We start from the raw sequence: 19861 nt of genomic DNA, 5'->3' as shown, positions 1-19861 counted from the left end.
AAGGCCCATTTTTCTTGATTCCAGCATGATTTAATCTGGCAGCTCTGCAAAAGAACAACTAAGAACCATAAAGAGAAAACAGGCAGCTCACAAGGAGCAGAACTAATGGTCTTATAATGGCTACATTCAGGCTCATAAATTTTAAGGTATCTTCAAAGAGGGGCTAAATGAATTTCAGGAGGCCAATAAATGTTGCACAGAGCCACTCCTGAAAAGTAGGTACTACACCAGCTTGAAGAGGATTGTGAAAATGAAAAGGCTTAGCTGGCATGCTACTGTTAACAAATGGAGGTCAGTGACCTTCAGGGTTATCCTTAATCTCCAAGGTGTCTGGGTGACACGTTCTTAAACATACTTGAAAAAGAAGTTACCATACATTACCTTCTGGAGAATCCAAAAGAATCCATTAAGATAAGAATATACTGTATCAAGCTGATAATAGAAAAATTAATTAATTAATTAATTAATTTAAAAAAAGAAAAAAGAAAAGAAAAATTTGAACTATTAAAAAAAATCCAAACAAACATATTTTACTAAAGTAAAAAAAGGGGCAACTAGGGACTCATCATTCCTCTCCACATTCTATTCTTTCCCTTGTTTTATATATTTAAAATTTTTTATCGGTGGATTCTGCTGGAGTATCTGCTGCAGATAAGCACTGGAGGGCTCCTGTTGCAAATCACCCTCTGGAGCGATGGAAGGATCTTTCTACTGGCACTTGGAAGAGACCCGATCTGGTGTTAGTGTGGGCCCGGGGTTCTGTTTATGTCTTTCCTCAGGACAATGAGGTTCCTCTTTGGATTCCTGAGCACTGAGTGTACCCTGTGGCTGCTGCTGAAGCCCAACATGGCAGAGACCTATTGGGCCTTCGTGAAAAACTCTCCCCTTCTGATGCCAATGGGGATTGAGAGCCCAATATGGCCAGCCTTGGCAAGCATTAACATAAGCCTGAGACTATGACTCTTAACGGTATCCCAATTACTCTCCCACGTGGTAAGCATCGTGTTTGCTCCTGCAGGGTTTTGACCACTTCTGTACCCCCAGACCAACAGGATGGAGTTGTCTGCAGTGCCCACGAGTTCCTGCTTCCCACCACTTCCCCCATGTGTTGCCTGTGATGCAGAGACACCAAACCACATTCTGTCCCTAGACTGAATCTTCCTTCTCAGGCACTGAGAAACTTAAGTCAGTCTGAATTCTCCCTCGACCTCTCCACTGATGAACTAAGTTCTAAACAATGGACTCTGAAATCTGCATTTCACAGTGGTGGGCTCTGCCTCCTCCTCTCAAGTTCCCACCGACCTCTGTCTCTGCTCTTTCTTTCACTTATGCCTTCTGGCCCACAAATAGGGAGCTATTCTTTAAAACCCAGGGGAAATGTTACCTGCACCATGGGACTGTTTCAGGTTTCTGTGTTAGCCCCTCCCTGCGTTGCACAGCCCTCCTTCACAACCCCCTCCCAGAAGTTACAGGATCTTAACCATCTCTGTATACTCCGTGGAAATTAGCAAAAGAACTTTGCATTTAAAGAGGACGTTCCTTGTTGTATCAAATAGAACCCAAGCGGTGTTCTATTTGAATTCTGGGGTTGCTTTGTATTTCTCTATAAGAAACCTTCTGCTTACTAAGCAAGCTCCATGGGGCTAACTCCAGGAGAAAGGGAGATTTCAGCTCATTGCTTACAGAAGGTGTTCTATTGTCTTAAGCAAAGGAGAATGGGGAGAAGACTGCCACACTTGAATGATGAAGGAAGGAAATGAACCAATTCCTGCTTTGGGGAAGTATAAAACAGCTGTGCACCCAGCTGTAGGGGAGAAAACAATGAGAAAAAAAATGATAAACTGCATGTGCTGAAGCCACAGTGCGTTTTCCAGAGAGATGAGAGACTGTCCCGTCACTATTATTACTTGCATGCTCTGTCTGGAAATGCTGCTTTGGGGCCCTGACTGCATGGGGGGGGGGCACTGACTGCATGGGAGGGGAGCCCTGGCTGCATGCGGGGGTTGGGGGGGCACTGCATGGGAGGGGAGTGCTCCAGGGAATATTTTATGCAGAAAATCATTAACTTCCTAGGCATGAATATCAACCATGGCTTCCCCAGGAATGGAAACATCCCTTTTTTAGTCTGAGAGTTTACCTTCTAGAAATTAACAACACCGTGATTCAATAAGATGGCCATCATCATTTAAAGAAATACTCGTCAATATTTTTTTTCTCCAAAAGAGAAGTCTGTTGCCATTATGTTCGGTTTATTGTTTCAGTGGAAACAGCTATTTAATAAAATAAATGTAATATTGTCAAATGATGAATAAAATGAGGTTTGTCCCTAGTTCAGCAGACAGAATTGAAGTAACAATCGATTTAATTAGGCAAACAGGGCATGTCAATGGGGCTTCCTGAAGCCTTGTAAAATGTAATGTAGAGAAAGCAATTCTATCTAGCCTGTATTTACAGTTGTGGGAGTTATATAATCGCTACATAAATATTCATTGAGATTCTTGAGTGAAACCAGGTACAAATGAAGTAAGGGATGCCCAACATCGGATTTCTGTCCCGGGGGGATGAGGAGCTAGTCCCTCGTCCTGCACATCACTGCACGTCCCAGATCTCACAGAGGAGTGGGGTGAACTTGTGGTCATTCACTCTCCAGGACATCAGCATCTCAGCATGGTGGTGATTGAACGTCCGAAGTTCCGTCAAGCGACCCAGGAGACAGGCAAAATGCTGAGGGTTCTCAGGCTGGTGAATCTTGCACAGTTTCTGTAGCACGTCAAGCAGGGGTTCCTGAAGCTTCTCCACCGCCTCTCTGTCCTTGATGTATTGTCTGTCTATTTGGGCGTTTGAAATAAAACGGCAAGGTAAAAAAGTGAAAAATCACCAATTGCACATAATTATGGCAGTGGCTAAGTTTTTGAAAATGTATGTCTATAAATGTTGTATGCTTAAATGTACAGAATTTTCAGTGTGATTAAAGTTACATGCATGTACACACACATGCATAAAAACATACATTCGCCTGGTGGTGGTGGTGTACGTCTTTAATCCCAGCACTCGGGAGCAGAGCCAGATGGATCTCTGTGAATTCAAGGCCAGCCTGGTCTACAGAGTGAGTTCCAGGACAGGCTCCAAAACTACACAGAGAACCCTGTCTTGAAAAACCAAACCAAATGAACAAAAATATATATATGTATACACAATGGACTTACATGTAAATCAAGATATGGAACATCAGAAGTTCCCCTAAACTCCCTTCCTAATGAAATCCCTTGAAGGAACCCCACATAACAGGTGTAAACATTCTGTCTCAGGGGGACATCCCCAGACTTCCTGGGCCATAAGCGATCTTCATGTGTTCCTCTAGGAAGCTCTGCCAAACAAGTTTTTTTCAATCACAATTATTAATGCCCAAAGAGTAGCAACTAGCATCTGCCTAATTATCACATATGAAAATCATTTAAGGCTAGCGCAATATGTTTTACAAACTATGAGCACAGTATTATTTGCACCCAAATTACTAAAGTCAATTTTGAAAATACTTTTCAGGCTGGAGAGATGGCTCAGCCATTAAGAGCACTGGCTGTTCTTCCAGAGGTCCTGAGTTCAATTCCCAGCAACCACATGGTGGCTTACAACCATCTGTAATGAGATCTGGTGCCCTCTTCTGGCCCATAGGCATACATGCAGGCAGAACACTATATATAATAAATCTTAAAAAAAAAAAAAGAAAAAAGAAAATTTCATACATGGATATATTCATTTCTACAATTTTTAAAACAAGAAAATTGGAAACACACAGCTGTACAGACACAATAAAGATTAAGTATGTCTTTGTAGAGTCATAAAATGGAACATAATGCGTACCTGTTAATAAAAGTCTTTTAAAGAATTTTTTAAAGGATGAGATCTTTGCTATGTTATAACATATACAATTTCTTCAATATCCCTGCTCAAGTGTCAGCCTCTGCAAAGAATCTTCCCTAACAACTAACGAACATCCCATTCAGTCTCTTCTCACCTTCTTCCCATATATTCTCATTGTTATGTTTTTGAGATGCATTCTCACTGTATAGCCCAGGCTGAGCTCAAGTTTGTACTCCTCCATCAGCTCTCAGGCACAGAAATTATGGACATGGGGTCACTTTGTCTATTATTATTACATATTTTGTAGAATTTTCCACTTGCTGAAAAAAATGTGTTATCTTCCTTTCTCTTTGAGAACAAGTCTCCTAGAAGTGGTATCCAATTTACTCCTAAAGTCTAGAGCCATATTCACTATGTAGGAAATGTTCAATAGGCAGCTACTAAAACCATGAGAATAATATTTTTTAAAAATACTGAAACATATTAAAATATTAATAATGTTCTATTTGAATAGTAGAATTATGGACCATTTTACTTTGTATGCCTCTGTGTATTCTGTAATACACATTGTTATGACTATACTGTTGTGGAATATTATTTTAAGATGTGTTACATTTGTTTATGCTCTGGAACATTTGTTAAATGATACAAAGATGGGCTGAATTCTTTTATGATGCATTTGTTTAACTCTGTGAAGCTGTGTTACTTTGCTTGTCTAAAACACCTGATTGGTCTAATAAAGAGCTGGACAGCCAATAGCAAGGCAGGAGAAAGGCTAGGTGGGGCTGGCAAGCAGAGAGAATAAATAGAAGGAGAAATCTGGGAAGAAGAAGATCAAGGAGGAAGAGAAGGACATCAGGGGCCAGCTACCCAGCCACACAACCAGCAGTGGAGTAGGAAAGAAAAAAGGTATATAGAAAGATAAAAGCCCAGAGGCAAAAGGTAGACAGGATAATTTAAGAAAAGCTGGTTAGAAACAAGCCAAGCTAAGGCCGGGCATTCATAAGAAAGAAAAAGACTCCATGTGATTTATTTGGGAGCTGGGTGACGGGCCCCCCAAAGGGTCAAAGAGCTACGAGTAAGAAAAAGCAACCAACTACACGATAGGGAGAACGAAGAAAGCAGTACAAAAATCCAAATGTAATAGTAAAATTACCTGGAGAGAGGATGACAATTGCCGTCAGCAAGGCGTACTCTTCCTGGGTCATTTTCAGTTCCCCAACACTCTTATAAAAACTAAACATCGGAGTTATATATTCATCAGAGATGCCTGTGTAGGAGTTGAAAAACCACAGTTACAGCAAAAGGCTCTTAATTTTAGTTATTATCATCGTGTTGAGTGAGCGTGTGTGTGTGTGTGTGTGTGTGTGTGTGTGTGTGTGTGTATGCATGTTGTGGTCAGGGTATAACTTCATGGAGCTGGTCCTCTCCTTCACATGGATTCTAGCCATCAAATTCATGTCACCAGGCTTGTGTGACAAGCACCTTTACCCTCAGAGCCATCTCACCAGCCCAACAAAAGTTGTGAGTGACTGAAGAGTGCAAGCCAGAACCAGGCACACTCACACTTGCCCCCAGCTACATACATTCATTTACTTATAGTATAGTAGACATCTCAGCCAAAGACAGAGTATGTAAGGAAAATCTTCAAAGGACAGCCTCACGTCTGACACGTTTGTCTTTGAATCCAGTACAGTCTTTGGCCACCAGTGTGTAACAATAAAGGAAAATGCTCTTGGGTTAGAAAAATTCCTATAATTGCACCGTTTTCTGGGTGGGGCCTGTTACTTTAAACAATATCCATAGATACACTCAAGACAGAGAGCAGCTTAAACAATGAACAAAAAATAGTTGTGCTTCTGTTCCGAAGCATAACCAGTTACACGGAATAAGTTGGCCGGAGTTGAACGGGTTTGGACCTACCTGAGGTACCCATTGCCTACCATGCACTAATCAGTATGGGACCACTTTTTAAAAACTCAGGACATCAAATATGATAGATGCCAGGTAGGGACCAAACCTCCCAACTTTCTCCAAACCCACCCCCCTTCCTGATGTCTCTGTCCTCAGTGATGGCTACCCTTGCTACCCAGTTGCCCAGACCCGCAGCTGGGATTCTGTGTGGGGTCCTGAGACCCTTACCCTCTCCCCTTTATGCCGTGGTGCCTTGCCTCCATAGCTCTGGGCACTGAATTAGTTTCAGCCACCATCTCTCATTATCTGGGGCACAGCAATTGCTTCCTCTCTCCTGTCTTTTATTCCTCTTCAATCCGTTCCCTATCCAGATGCCGGAGTAACCTTCCTGAACTTCAAATCACATACTTTCCTCTCACTTTTTACACATCTTCAAAGCCTGTCTATGGCTTTTGCTTTTTTTTTTTTTTTTTTTTAAATGGGGACCTGTGCCTCTCGGAGTTTGTGTTTACTGAGTCCTCAGTGTGCACCGAGCTCTGTGGTAGGTACTTCTTGGCCACTCCTTTTAAATTGAGTGTGTCAAATATCAAAGACACCAGGTAATAACCAAATTCTCAGCTGGGCAGTGGTGGCACATGCCTTTAATTCCAGCACTCTGAAAGCAGAAGCAGACGGATCTCTGTGAGTTCAAGGCCAGCCTGGCCTCTGGAGCAAGTTCCAGGACAGTCAAGGCTGTTACACAAAGAAACCCTTCCTTGAAAAAGAAAGAAAAGAAAGAAAGGAAAGGAAGGAAGAGAGGGAGGGAGGGAGAGAGAGAGAGAGAGAGAGAGAGAGAGAGAGAGAGAGAATAACTAAAACCCAACCACCTTCCTCTAAATCCACCCCTTTCCTGCTGTTTTTTCATTCAACTTTCTAAAATCCCACAAGCTCAGGGTATCTCACCCTTCCTAATGCTGTCACCCTTTAATACAGTTCATCATGTTGTGGTGACCCCCAACCATGAAATAATTTCGTTGCTACTTGATAACTCTAATTTTTCTCCTGTTATGAATCATAATGTAAATATCTGACATGCAGGAGATCTGATGTGTGACCCCTTGTGGGGGTCATGACCCATGTGTTGAGAACCCCTGCACTACCTGCTTACAGAAAAGTTGGTAACTGGCCCAAAGAGACACAGCTAGTGAGAGGCAGTGCAGGACTCAAACCAAAGTTGGCAGGTCTTGACTCAGTTTCCCCTGCTTTTCAATCAGTTTTCCTCCAGCCGGGTTCAGCCACTTCAGTTTCCCCTCAGCAATTCAGTTTTCCCAGTCTCTGTACACATGTGGTTATCTCTTCTTGGAATACCTTAATTCTCTTCGTTAACTTAATTAACTTTGTAATTCTGGTTTATAATTTTAAGACTTCTTGTGCCATTTTTTTCCTACTTACTAAAGAAAAAATATTAGTTTGGAGTTTGTTGCATGCATGGTTTTATTCCAGAGGAGCATGGCCTAAGGAGTCAAGGAGACAGGAGAGAGTTGGCTATGACTCGCTGACAAATGGAGATGAGGATGAGCATGTCAGGACTGGTCCACGGGAGAATCCTCTGCTCTCTTCCTTTCTACACCAAATCTAGAGCCACAGAGTTCTGGCTGAGCCAAATGAGAACACAAGTGGATTCCCGGCACTCCAGAGTACCGCTATCAACTGGCAGTAAACTTGATAGAAAGTCCCTTTGTCAGCAAGCCAAATCCTCACCTTTGGGAGAGTTTGACGTCTCTTCCGAACTGAGCCCTTGGCCTTTCCCAGCGATTCAACAGAGTGCTCCCCTCTCCTCTGTGCACTTCTGATCGTGTTCTTGACCCCGGTGGACTCTCTCCACAGCAGAGTCTTTGTTTAGCAAGTGGGTGATTACATCACACGGAAGAATGCCCTTTTTCCAGCAGCTACAGAACTGAGTTGAACACCCATGGCCAAACTAGAAACTACTTAAAAGGACTGGGGCGTGAGCCTGGGAATGCGGCTCACTGCTTCCAACACAGGGTTAGAGGTTGTGAGGCGACTGGTGACTTGGAAATCAGATGCCCTGATATGGTCTTGAGCACGTAAAACTTTTGAAGCCACGGTTTTCTCATCCGTGAAATGTGTTGTACAATGATAGTATTATATAAGATGATGCAGAGTAGTGACTGTAAAGCTGCCTCACAGTAAGCCCTCAGCGGTGGGGCAGCCCTGTAATCCCCATTCCCTGGGAGGCTGAGGGAGAAAGAGAGCGAATGCATGAACAGCCTGAGCTACAGAGTAAGTCCGAGGCAAGCTGGGCAGCTATGAGAGCCGAAAGGCACCTACAGAGACCCACAAGTGGCCAAGCGCACAGAGTGACGGTGGTGAGTCCTGTTGTGAGTCCAGCGCCGGGTGGTACCATCTGCAACACTACCCCTACACCCAAGGCTCAGGGAAATTCCAGGAGCCAGAGGACCGGGGGGACAGCTTTGTGACAGTGTCTTCTAGTGTGGCACGGACTCCCCACCCATGCAGTCTCAGTGATACGGCTGCCTACCTAAGTTCTGCGTAGAAACCACGTGCCGACGTGCATGTGGGAAATTCCACAAGTCTCCACCCTAGATGAGTTAGAGGTAAGAGAGGGAGAGCCCATCTTCTCCAGGGATGAGGCCCTGATAGGCTATCTGATCCCAAGTGGTATGCCCCCAACCCACACACCTAGGAGCGACACTAAATGAACACAATAGATGTTAAAGAAGAGGAGGCCTTGGATTCACGGGGGAGGGGACACAGGAGCTGGAGAGGGGAGGGAGAGTGAACTGACACAAAAAATAACCTTAAAATAAATAAAAATCAATTTCAAAACAGTAAAAATACATCTGGGGAAAGCACTTGCCTAACGTGGGAGGCTCTACATTCAATCCTTAGGACCGCAAAAATAAAAATGAGTAAATAAGAAAAGAGACATACTGTTTGCCATTGTTATGCAGATTAACTGCATTAACAAACTCATCATAACCCCTGTCTATTTCAGTCTAGATTAAATTTGTATTCTTCTGCCTCTACAAAGCTATATATATTTTTTTCTTAATTTCCTGTGTGTGTGAGGCAGAGTAGGGGTGCCACAGAGCCCATGAGGAGGTCAGAGGACAACTCTGGGGTTCAGTTCTTTCCACCATGTGGAGCCGAAGGATCAAACTCGGGCCACGAGGCAGCAAGAGTCTTAATCTGCTGAGCCATCTTGCCAGGCCAGTAAGGTGTGTGTGTGTGTGTGTGTGTGTGTGTGTGTGTGTGTAAAACGTCTTTTTGGTTTTTTGAGACAGGGCCTCTTTACACAGCCCTAGCTGTCCTGGAACTCACTATGTAAACCAGGCTGGCCTCTGCCTCCCAAGTGTGGAGATTAGAGGCCTGTCCCACACACCCAGCTAAAAAATCATTTTACTTTTTACTCGGGATAAAAACAACTTATCTGATCAGTGATGTGCCTTAGCATTTTTCCAGACATTAAAGCCATACAAAAGTTTGTAACTTTTTCTTTTTACTAAAGATTTTTTTTTTAACCTTCAAAAATTAGCAGTCTTAGCTGTAAGTGGACTTCTATGCCTCTAATCCTAGCACTTGGGAGGCTGAGGCAGGAAGATGCTGAGGTCGGGGCACAACCCAAGACACACAGCAAGACCCTGTCTAAAATCAAGAAAGGCCTCTTCCATATTCAGGGTCTGTACCCATCAGGAAAAATCAGCTAAAGTCATGACTGGGCCACAGCTTTTTTTTTTTTTTTTTAAATCTTTTAAAAAAGAACCTCAGAAAATTCTTAAAGGTTTTTAACTTTTCTAACAGTTTTATGTGCAATGATTAATTTTTATTGAAATTTCTCCAAAACACATTTGAATTAATTGGCCTGACTACCAAAATAATCTGTTTCTAGCCAAATTATCTTCATGGTGTTAGCAGTGTGTGTGGAGTGCGCATGAATACACTCTCTACTTCCCACCCCTGTAACTTCACTGCCAGCGTCTGTAGATATCATTAAAGAGACCAGAGACCAAGTAAGGAAATGTCACAGAAGGACATGTCATATAGCTATGTATTTGTTAGAGAGTTGCTCATTCTATTTGCTAGTGATCACACATACTTTTGTTCATTTCGAATGACTCAATTGTGTGAATGAGCAATTGCATTTTTATTATTTTGAATCACTGGCTTATTTATGAATGACTGATTCGTCCCAGGAAGTTGCTTTTGAAGAGAACTGATCTGTGAACAGATGTCTCATGAAGCGTGTGTGGCTCGTTTCCTTGGAGCATGTAACTAGAGGCCAAACACCTAGATGGGAGACGAGAATAAATCCTTAGCTCTGAGTCGTAAAAATATCTTATTACATGTGTTTGTTTATGTGTGTATGTACATATGCACATCATGATGCACATGTGGAGGTCAGAGGACTTCTAGGAGAGGATCCCTGGGATCGAACTCAGATGATCAGGCTTTTTGGCAAGCACCTTCACCTGCTGAGCCAGCTCACTGGCCCTGGGTTATAACTTTAAATGCCATGGGATTTAGAGAGACTATCCAAATCAACTTATCTGAAAATGTTCAATATTTAGAATTCATCTTTGATTGTCAAATTTCCTAGTTCATTCATCCTTCTAAATCCTCACTTATCCTCCAAAGATGTTGCCTCCTTCAGCTAATTATAGTTGATGATGTTTGGGGAAAAATAAGTTAAAATGCTTACTATAATTTTATTTTGTACATGTTGTAGAAGCCAGGGGTATAGAAAAATATATAAAATAAGTAATAGGTGAGTTTTAAAAACAAATTTTCCTACAAGATAGATGAAGTGTAAGTCGTGTCTGGGAGCCAGAGTCCGGTTTATTACTAAGGACAGTAGTGTAAACAAGAAGCTGGTTCCGCTATAAATTTAGCGTAATGACAACATCACCCTGAAGGGGGCAGCCCTTTCCCATTTTCCCGCTTGCCTCTTCCTAAACGCTTGAATTTGTTTCATTTTTTCATTTGGGACCAAGTGGCTCAATGTTGGCCACAAGAGGGCGCTATTTCCTAACTCAACCATAAACACTGTCATGGAAAAGTTTGAGTTGTAAGAAGAAAAATGTTTTTTTTTTCTGTACCTCTGTTTCTTGTTTTCCCTTGGGAGGGGGGCACCTCCGTGATTGGTGAATTGGTTATTTAAGGATGACAAATACCATCTGAAAGAACGACCCATAGCAAAACACCACTGTGCTTTGTTTCTCTTGGTTTTGTGTTCTGAGGGTGCTAGGGATCAAACCTGGGGCCTCAGGGGTGTTAGCCAAGTACTTGACCACTGCTCTCTTTAAAATGTATCATTTCTTACCTGGCTAACTTTCCAATATTAACCAGGTATAAAAACAGGCAGCTTCTTTGGGTGTGGGAATATGTATTGTAAGGCTGTGTATCGTGTAAGCCACATTTCCCGGTACTCTTGATGCCTCTGTGTGGTTTACTTCTTACTGGTGGCCTCAAGATAGACTGGGCATCTTGTTAAAAATGATGCCATTGGCTCAAAAGCATGTAATTTGAATTTTCCCCAGAAATAACACCACCCCAGTAGCACAGAATACACACCTGAGCATAACATCCAAGCCTGTGGGTGCCTTCAACTTTCTAAACTAAGTTTCCCTACCCCAGTGTTTTCCCAATGGAGGAATAACAACTCCTCTAGCATCCTAACGTTTCCTTTGCTCCAGACCAAGACCCGGCCACTATTGGCCTCATCCCCATAACGGAGGCAGCCTCCAGAGATGGCAGCACAATTCTGGCCACTGACATGAAAGAGACTCTCCTGAAACTCTCCTTAGAGATTTCTACTCTCCTTCTCGCTTTCAGCCCTGACGGTTGTCTTGCTTGGACAGGCTCTGGCCATTAACTAGAAGAACTTGCCTGAGGTGAAAGCCGACACACAAGGAGAGGAGATGAGGAGACAGCAGCCTCCAGTGGTCCATGCCCAAATCAACACATGATCACTTTGAAAAGTAAAATTAGAGGTGGTAAGAATGTAAGACCTCGCCTTGTTGGAGGAGGGAATGGGGAGTCGGTTGAGGGGGGAGGGGGTGGGAGAGGAGAGAGGAGGGAGGTGAGGGGGATCTGATTGGTATGTAAAATGAATAAAAAAATGAATAAAAAAATCCTTAAAAAAAAAAGAATGTAAGCTACCTTAAGCATTTGCCTTTCTTATACACAGGCTGCATTCAGAACATTGCATTTTCAATCCTTTGAAAGGCAGTATTTGAACTCATCCTTGGTTTACCTGTTTCTCGGGGGGAAATGTAGTTATACTGTTTTCATCTCGTGAATGTTTCAAAGGCCGGAAAAGAGGCCATGTACACTTTTACCGCATACAGTATCGTCTAGTATGGCACTACGGCTCGCTACAGCTTCATCCCTGATACGAGTCTCTTGTTTCTCTGACCTCGTCTGTAATCATTCACAGAGAAGCAACTTGGCATCGCTAGTCCCTGCTCATATTTTATTTCTTCGCTAAGGGGCAATGATGTGTTTGTCTGGGTTTTATTCTGACCACTGGCCAAAATCTGGTAGATATTAGACCTTGGTAAATGACAGGGACAATACATAGAAAGGACCCTGGGCCTCCAAAATACCTGCTCTCCTTTCCTGGGTGTCTGCTGATCAGCCCTGCAGCCTTGACACACAGACCATGACTCCCACCCATAGAGGCCACTGAGAATACTTACAAGGTGATAACAAAAAAACCCAAAATATCCAAAATCTTGAAATACACTGTCATCCTGACAAATACTTGTGAATTGGATATTAGTTTATGTCTATTGTGGAAACAAAAAAAAAAGGACACACTAAAAAGCCCTGCTAATTTTAGGATTTAGTTAAATTTGAAGCAAACAGAGCAAGTTGCTCCATTTGATAAGGTTACTGCTGTTGAGTGCCTTACCGTTGAAATGCACGGCCGTTAGCATTAGCAAGCCCATTTCAGTCCTATCCTGTTTTATAGGATTATATGGCTGTTCTTATTTTTACTAAAACTTCCAGGTTAGAAGCCTAGTCTGCATTACAATACTACATTAGGATTAAAACTATTGATGCAATCAAATTATATAGAAACAACTCCACCTCCACAGACTGTGTCAGATACAAGTTCTGTGGCTTCAGTGAACTTAGATAAACACTAGCTCCCTTTTGGTAACAACATCTCAGGAGACGGCATCTTTGTGTATATAATTTGGGTATGATAATAGAAAGAGTATGAATCTGCAGAACAAGAAAATTAATTGTTACGCTGTATACTTTAAAGACTTCTGTAGGCATCAACAGGGTAAATTTGAAAGGCTGTGTTATTCCAGAAATAATATAGAATAGAAATGAGAATTACTACATTAGCATGAGAATAAAAAGTTATTCTTAAAGGTCATCTTGCCAGATCAGGTTTTGATGTGACATGTGGACAAGACAATGTGCTGAAAATCCACTAGGACTAAGGGACTCATGAATATTAATGAATGAAAGTGCCGTTACAGATAATAAAATACAAAGCAGCATGTGAGTCCCGGTGGTTTTCACTGTCACAAAACGGGGTTGGTATTTGGAGACAGTTTCTTATTATAAACTAGAGACATGCATATTTATTGGCATAGATTATATTCTGGAAAACTTTATCAATGAACCTTCATGAAACTTGAAAAAAACACAGTTCTGAAATTTAAATTATAAATAAAGATTTTTTAAGACTCTGACACACATTTAACTTGACAGTACATCATTTCTCACTTAGATATTCCATATTTCTGTATACGTCTCCTTGTTTCTTCTCAGCCCCTGCAGCACTGCATCTCTGTTACAGCCAACAGGTTCTTTCCGGGGTCAAACTAAGATCACAATGCATCTGTTCCGATATGATTAAGGTTTTCCACCGGACTGGAATTAAACTACTTCTGTGGTATTCAGTGTCCTTAATGGTCGAATGCATTTTCAGCTTCATAAGCAATACTTTCTAAAACATCAGGGCACTTGTGAATGCTGGACATGGAAACTCCCGTGTTCTGCCACGCCCTTGCATCTGCTGTGCCTGCTTTACTGTATTCTCCCATTCATAGCTTAACACATTCCTCACCACCCTTCAGGATTCACTCGTGAACTCCTGAGCCTATCCACTACACTTGCACAGGGATGTGAGCACGCTCCTCCGTGCTCCAATTTGCACAACACTCCTTCCTGATGCTCTCCCATATCCCCCACCAGCCTGCAGGTCCAGAAGGACAAAGGCCAGGCAGGCTGCTGTCCGTACCTTCTCAGCAACTGTACAGTTGTCCATACAACCCCAGTGTTCAACACAGATCTGTCCAAAGACAACTGAATGACTTCATGGAAAAACCTCATGATGTCACATCACTCTACACTATGTTTCGACGTTTGCTGCAGGAGGCGTCACACACACACACACACACACACACACACACACACACACACAGCACTGTTAAAAATGGCCCCAGTGGCTCAGTTTATCTGTCTACGGCAGCGTTTCTCAATCTTGGCATGACTGACATCTTGAACTATATAAATTGGTTGCTAGTGGGGGTGGGGGTGGCTAGCTTCCACATCAGATACTCGTAGTGTCCCTTTCCTGAAATATGACGATCAAAAAACATCTCCAGATGCTGTCCAAGGGAAGAAGCAGATGGACCATCCCAGGTTGGGGACCACTGTACTATAATGTAAAATCAGCACTTTTAGCTGAGTGCATTACATGGTTTTAAAATCTACCTTTCCCAACAAAGGCATTAGCTAAGAATAAAGAAGGAGCATTGGAAATTTGAGGAGGAAACAGCATAAGGCAATGGTTTCCCATAAGGTTACGAGTGACTGGGGAAGAGTGTCAAGTTGAGAGTTCTCGGTTGCACTTGTGGTCAGCACCATAAAGTGAGCTGTCTTAGTTTTCCGGTTAAAGCAAGTGGCGAGTTATCAGGTGAGTCATTGTCTCAGGCGAGGGGAAAGCAAAGAGCTACAGCTCCATGCTTGCTGAGCACGCACCAGGCCCTGGACTTAACTCCCAGCACAGCATAAAGCGAGCAGATGGTACATGGCTGAAATCTCGGCACTTAGAAGTAGAGGCAGGTGAAATAAAAAAAGTTCAGGACCATCCTCTGCTGCACAGCGAGCTCAAGGCAAGCCTGGGTTATAGGAGAACCTGTCTCAAAACCACTTTCCCCAAATAAGTAAGGAGTTGAGTATGTCCAGCAAATGATCCAAGAAAGGATCATATTGATGGAGCAGAAGTTAAGGGCTGAGGGAAATGAAGTCGGGCAAAAAGCAGTCCAGTGGTGTTAGGATAGTGGATGGCTTGGTGTAAAGTGCTTACTGTGCAAGCCTAACCACTTGAGTTTGGATCCCCAGACCCGCCAGACACAGTAGCACAACCATCTGCAATCACAATACACCCTTACCAGGATGGGGACAGGCGCAGAGTTGCCGAAACCTGGCTGAGTGGCTAGTACAGCAGAGGACAGGAGAGCCCCTGTCTCAAGCGAGGTCTGAGGTGAAGACCAACATTTGAAACTGTCCTCTCTAGTCTCCCAGGTCCACCATGACACATGTGTTCCCACTCTCACACACAAACACACGCATGTATACACACAGAGGAAGGAAGTAGATCAGCCAATGGATGGCAGATTCATGGATGATGGTTAGTAAATGGAAGCTCTTTAAAAGAAAGAGGCACCGGAGTCAGAGTTGAAGAAGTGAGTGAGCTGGAGCATTCGATGATTCTGTCTCCTGCCCCAGCCTTTCAAAAACCTAGGCACTGCAGCTTTTAGAGGAGATGTATGGGTGTTAACGGGGTCTATGTCTGGTGTATGGTTAATAAAATGTATCTCTAAGTGTCACAAAGAATAAATTATGTGTATTTATGATGCAAGATGTGGGCCATGATGATGCCCGACTCAGATCTTCCTGGACAAGTGCATAGTAGGGCCACAGTGGCCTGGGAGCTGCATCCCTGTGAATGTTAAGAACACACTGATGTCAGTGGCATCCCAGCCACTGGCTGATCGCAGCCAGCACGTTCATGTGGGCATCTCCCACCTCATCCCTCTCCATTAGCCTAGGTTAGACCTCAGCACTGTGCTCTGCATCTCTTCCCAGTCAAGCCTTGCTCTCCCCTTTCACAGGCATCAGATCAACATGGTGGTGTGAAGGCCCTCTTTCGCCAAACCCAACTCTTCCCCTGTTATTTTTCAGAGAGATTTCCATCAATTGGTCCTTTGCACATTTGATCTCATCCTTTAGTTGCTTCTGATGAGACCCAAAGATTACGGAGTTAGGAGGAAGCCCGGGCTGTGGCAGGTACCGAATCAGTGTTAACTTTGAATACCACAATCAACACAGCCCCTAACAGATCTTGCAGAAATTACTTTCATAACATTGAGAATTTTCTTCTTAGAAATCCAGTAATAGGGGAAGGAGAGAGGTAGAAAGGAGAAGAGGGAGAGAGGAAGAGAGAGAGAGAGAGAGAGAGAGAGAGAGAGAGAGAGAGAGAGAGAGAGAGAGAGAGAGAGAGAGAGAGGGAGGGAGGGAGGGAGGGAGGGAGGGAGGGAGGGAGGGAGGAAAAAGAGACGGGAAGAACATTAGGATATTAGATTATATGGGTAATTGATTAATTCCCCTTCAGATCTCTACTCATCAAAACGTTTTCATTTCTATGGCAGAAAGCCCACTCCTCTTTGTCATATGGCACCTGAGCAAACTTCACACAACTCGTCTTGAGGAGGAACCAGGGCACAGCAGAGTTCCTGCACCTACACCTCCTGCACCTACACCTCCTGCACCCACAGCTTACACTCAGATCCCTAGCGGATGTTGATCCTTCAGAATAACCTCTTCAAGAAGATCTGGAAAAGGGACTGCCTGCTATTTAATTTTCAGGGTGAGAAAAAGCAGGTACTCTGATACCTGGGAAGAGCCATGGGGGAAGCAAGTAGCAGACAGGCCAGCTGAAGAGAAACCTCAACTCATTTGTCCATTCTTCCCCCCGGTTAATTCTACAGATGTCTCTTCAGCACACAAGTACCTACTCCTAGAACCAAGTGCTGGGACACACACACACACACACACACACACACACACACACCCCTCTACACACCTCCAACACACATGCACATGCACACACACCGCTTAAAACAAGGTCCTAACACATGTGAAAAATAAAATCTATCACCTGAAATGTATTTGGCGGCCTTTTACTGCCTACATATTGTGGGCCAGAATCAATACTTTAAAAATGTAGACTATAATCCATACTTCTGGACAGCACAATGCGTTTCAGAGGGTGAAAGTCTGGGCCAACAGCCTGAAACTCTCATTCCCTTTCCCCAGGACCAGGGACCACACCCTTGAGACTTCTTATCTCCTCCGTGGTATCTTCCATCCCGGCTTATCATAAGGAGACTTGCAAACATTTATTTTCATGTTTTCCCTCTTCTGTTCAAAAAACCTTCAACATCTCCCTGTTGCTTAGAAAATATCAGAATCTTTAGCCCAACATTCAAGGCCCTTAACCATCTAGTCATATTTCCCTCCTCTCTGTTCCTTTTTATTGTAAGCCTAAATCCATTGCCTCAACCACACCCACCTCTTATGGACACGCCCAAGATTTCTGATCTTTAATCCTTCACCCACCCTGCTCCTTCTGACCTACAAGTGCACCCCAAGCATCCAGATGAAGTGCTGTTCAAAGCCCAGTTCAAACGCTAACAAAACCTTCCAGACTAGAAAGCTCCCCAACTAGAAGTTAGCTCTCAGCTAGCTGTTCTTCCATTTTACTGGACTTTGTAAGTTCCCCTCTCTCTACCAGACCTTAAACTTCACAAGGGAGGCAGCCTGTGTGATCAATCTCTTCACCTTAGCACTTTCTCTCTAAATTTTATTTTGAATAGGATAGATAATAGCTTGACACTAGTCTTTTATACCTATAGGTTGGGAATAAATGAATCTTTTTTTTCTAAACTGGATAAACACAGTCCCGTTGTACTATTTTCAATCTGATGAACCTTTTAATATTTCAGGAGTCTCCTTCTGATCCTTCATCTTGGTTCAGAGAAGGATACTTTGCTGTTACCAAAAGGATTATTGAGCCAAGGTTCCAAAACACCCCATCCATTTAACCTGTATCTTTTAGAGCCATTCTTACGCCAGGCCCAGGGTCATGTAATGTTGCCTGGGAGACTGGGGCCCATCTTCATGGTATGCTCCAATTTTACTTGGACTAACAAACCCTTTAATTCCATCACTTACCACTGTTTCGAATTCTTTCTTCCAACAGGTCTGCATGTCCAATGGGAAGTTTCTTATTGAAAATCTCTGCTGAGCGGAGGAACATGGCTTCCACCGCTGACCCTTTCAGCAACGCAATCTGATCCTCGTGGTCCAATGTCTGAAACCCTAAGGCAACGATCAAACAGGATCAAGGAGTTTGTCCAGCGCTATTTCACACTGTTTGCATAGGATAATATTGCATGCATACGATAAGATTTCATCATCGCCATCATCCATACTGATAGAGCATTTCCATCAACCGATCTTGTAGTTGTTTTACAGCAGGTCTTCAAGGGCAGTCTGCTGAATACCTTACCGAACCCCCCAGAGAGAAGCTGACTTTTTTCTGCACTGAGTCAGGTTTACTGGAGAGATGCAGTGAGAACAGAGGCTGAGCGCACAGCAAGCACATACATAATGGCAGAAACAAGCTGACTCCCGCGAAACAAGCCTCAGAAACCCGGGGTAGGCAGATTCTCTTGGAGTCATTACTCTGGTCACACCTGGCATGCAGGGTCAACTCAGAAAAGAAAAGCATCCAGAGCCAGAAAAATAGTCTTCATGTGTCCTAAATATTGGGCTGGCTCCCGGGACTTAGTCAGAATGCAGAGAATGAGTAACATATCCCACAAGTCATCCTGAGGGATGTGTTCTGAGCTAAGGTCTGCACCATGCCATGTGGAGAAACAGACAAAACTGGGGAAGAACTATTAGCTTCAAGGATTAGAACCCCATCTGGAAGTCACAAAGTCCTCCTCCAGACTTTTAGAACTGCCTCTTCCTGCCCCAGCAACTGCTCTGACTTCCTCCTCATCTCCTCTCTCCTCCTCTCTCCTCCTGAGGCTATGGTTCTACTGAGATCTGAACGTGTGCTGTTTGTCTCAGAGATGCCCTTCCCTGGTCTCCCCCCCTTTACCCCCCCCCCCCCAGGCATCAGTTCTCCGCTGCAAGGCTATGCTGTGTAAAACCCCAGGCTCTCACTAGATCCATTTGCTTCATTACTGTCCACAGAATGTACCACTACCTGTCATGATGCAATGGATTCATTGGCTTATGTATTGGCTGCTCCCTACGTTGCAGTATAAACTTCTTAGAGCAGAGACTGTCTATTTTACTTACGTTTATAACCTCAATGCCTGACACATAATAGGTACCTGACATTATTTGTTGGGCAGCAGAATGAATGAGTTAATGAATGACAAAACCCCACAAATTTTTGTGCATACCAACACACAAGAGAATGTCATCAATGTCTAACAGCTTAGGAGAGGAACCAGCAAAGAGAATTCAAAGACAGCAATGCTAAAGACTACAGTCACAATCTGGCTTAGAGAGTTAACTCAGTTGATAGAATGATTGCCTAAACCTATATGAAGCCTTGGGGACCACCCATCCCCCAGCACTGCATAAAATTTAACATTGGATGTGGGGGTACTTTCCATGTAACCTCAGAACTTGTTGATCCAAAGTTTAAGGGCATCTTCTATTCTATCATGAGTTTGGGGTCCATCTGGCCTCCATGAGACCCCGTCAAAAAGAAAAGTCCCTATCCTGAGAACCTAAGGGCTCCTCTGCAGGCGGGACCATGCTTTCTACTTACTGGGTCCCCAGCACTGTGGACAGTGTCTGGCAGATGATGTATTAAATAGAAAGACTGATTTTCCACAAAAATCCCATTTCAGTATTGGCGTTATACTACCATTGCTGATATCTGGAATGTTATTTCTCTAATTGCTATTGGGGGGAATGATTGGCAAAGGCTTTTTGCCTTTATTTC

General features: G+C 43.4%; 1 protein-coding gene across 4 annotated transcripts in view; it reads right to left on the bottom strand.

Moving 5' to 3' along the window:
* Positions 1 to 2232: 2232 nt before the first annotated feature.
* Nr1h4 (nuclear receptor subfamily 1 group H member 4) overlaps positions 2233 to 19861 on the bottom strand; it is a 60454-nt gene continuing 42825 nt past the window's right edge. For all 4 annotated transcript variants that reach the window (XM_059245455.1, XM_059245456.1, XM_059245451.1 and 1 more), the window contains 3 exons: positions 18064 to 18210; positions 5018 to 5131; positions 2233 to 2828 (listed from right to left, as the gene is read on the bottom strand). In XM_059245455.1, coding sequence (XP_059101438.1) covers positions 2590 to 2828; positions 5018 to 5131; positions 18064 to 18210 — 500 coding nt within the window. In that variant the 3' untranslated portion in view covers positions 2233 to 2589. The remainder of the gene's footprint in view (positions 2829 to 5017; positions 5132 to 18063; positions 18211 to 19861) is intronic.

Source organism: Peromyscus eremicus, chromosome 18 (assembly GCF_949786415.1).
Source record: "Peromyscus eremicus chromosome 18, PerEre_H2_v1, whole genome shotgun sequence".
Taxonomy (NCBI): domain Eukaryota; kingdom Metazoa; phylum Chordata; class Mammalia; order Rodentia; family Cricetidae; genus Peromyscus; species Peromyscus eremicus.
Note: the sequence above shows the minus strand (reverse complement) of the source record. Positions and strands in the feature narration are given on the sequence as shown.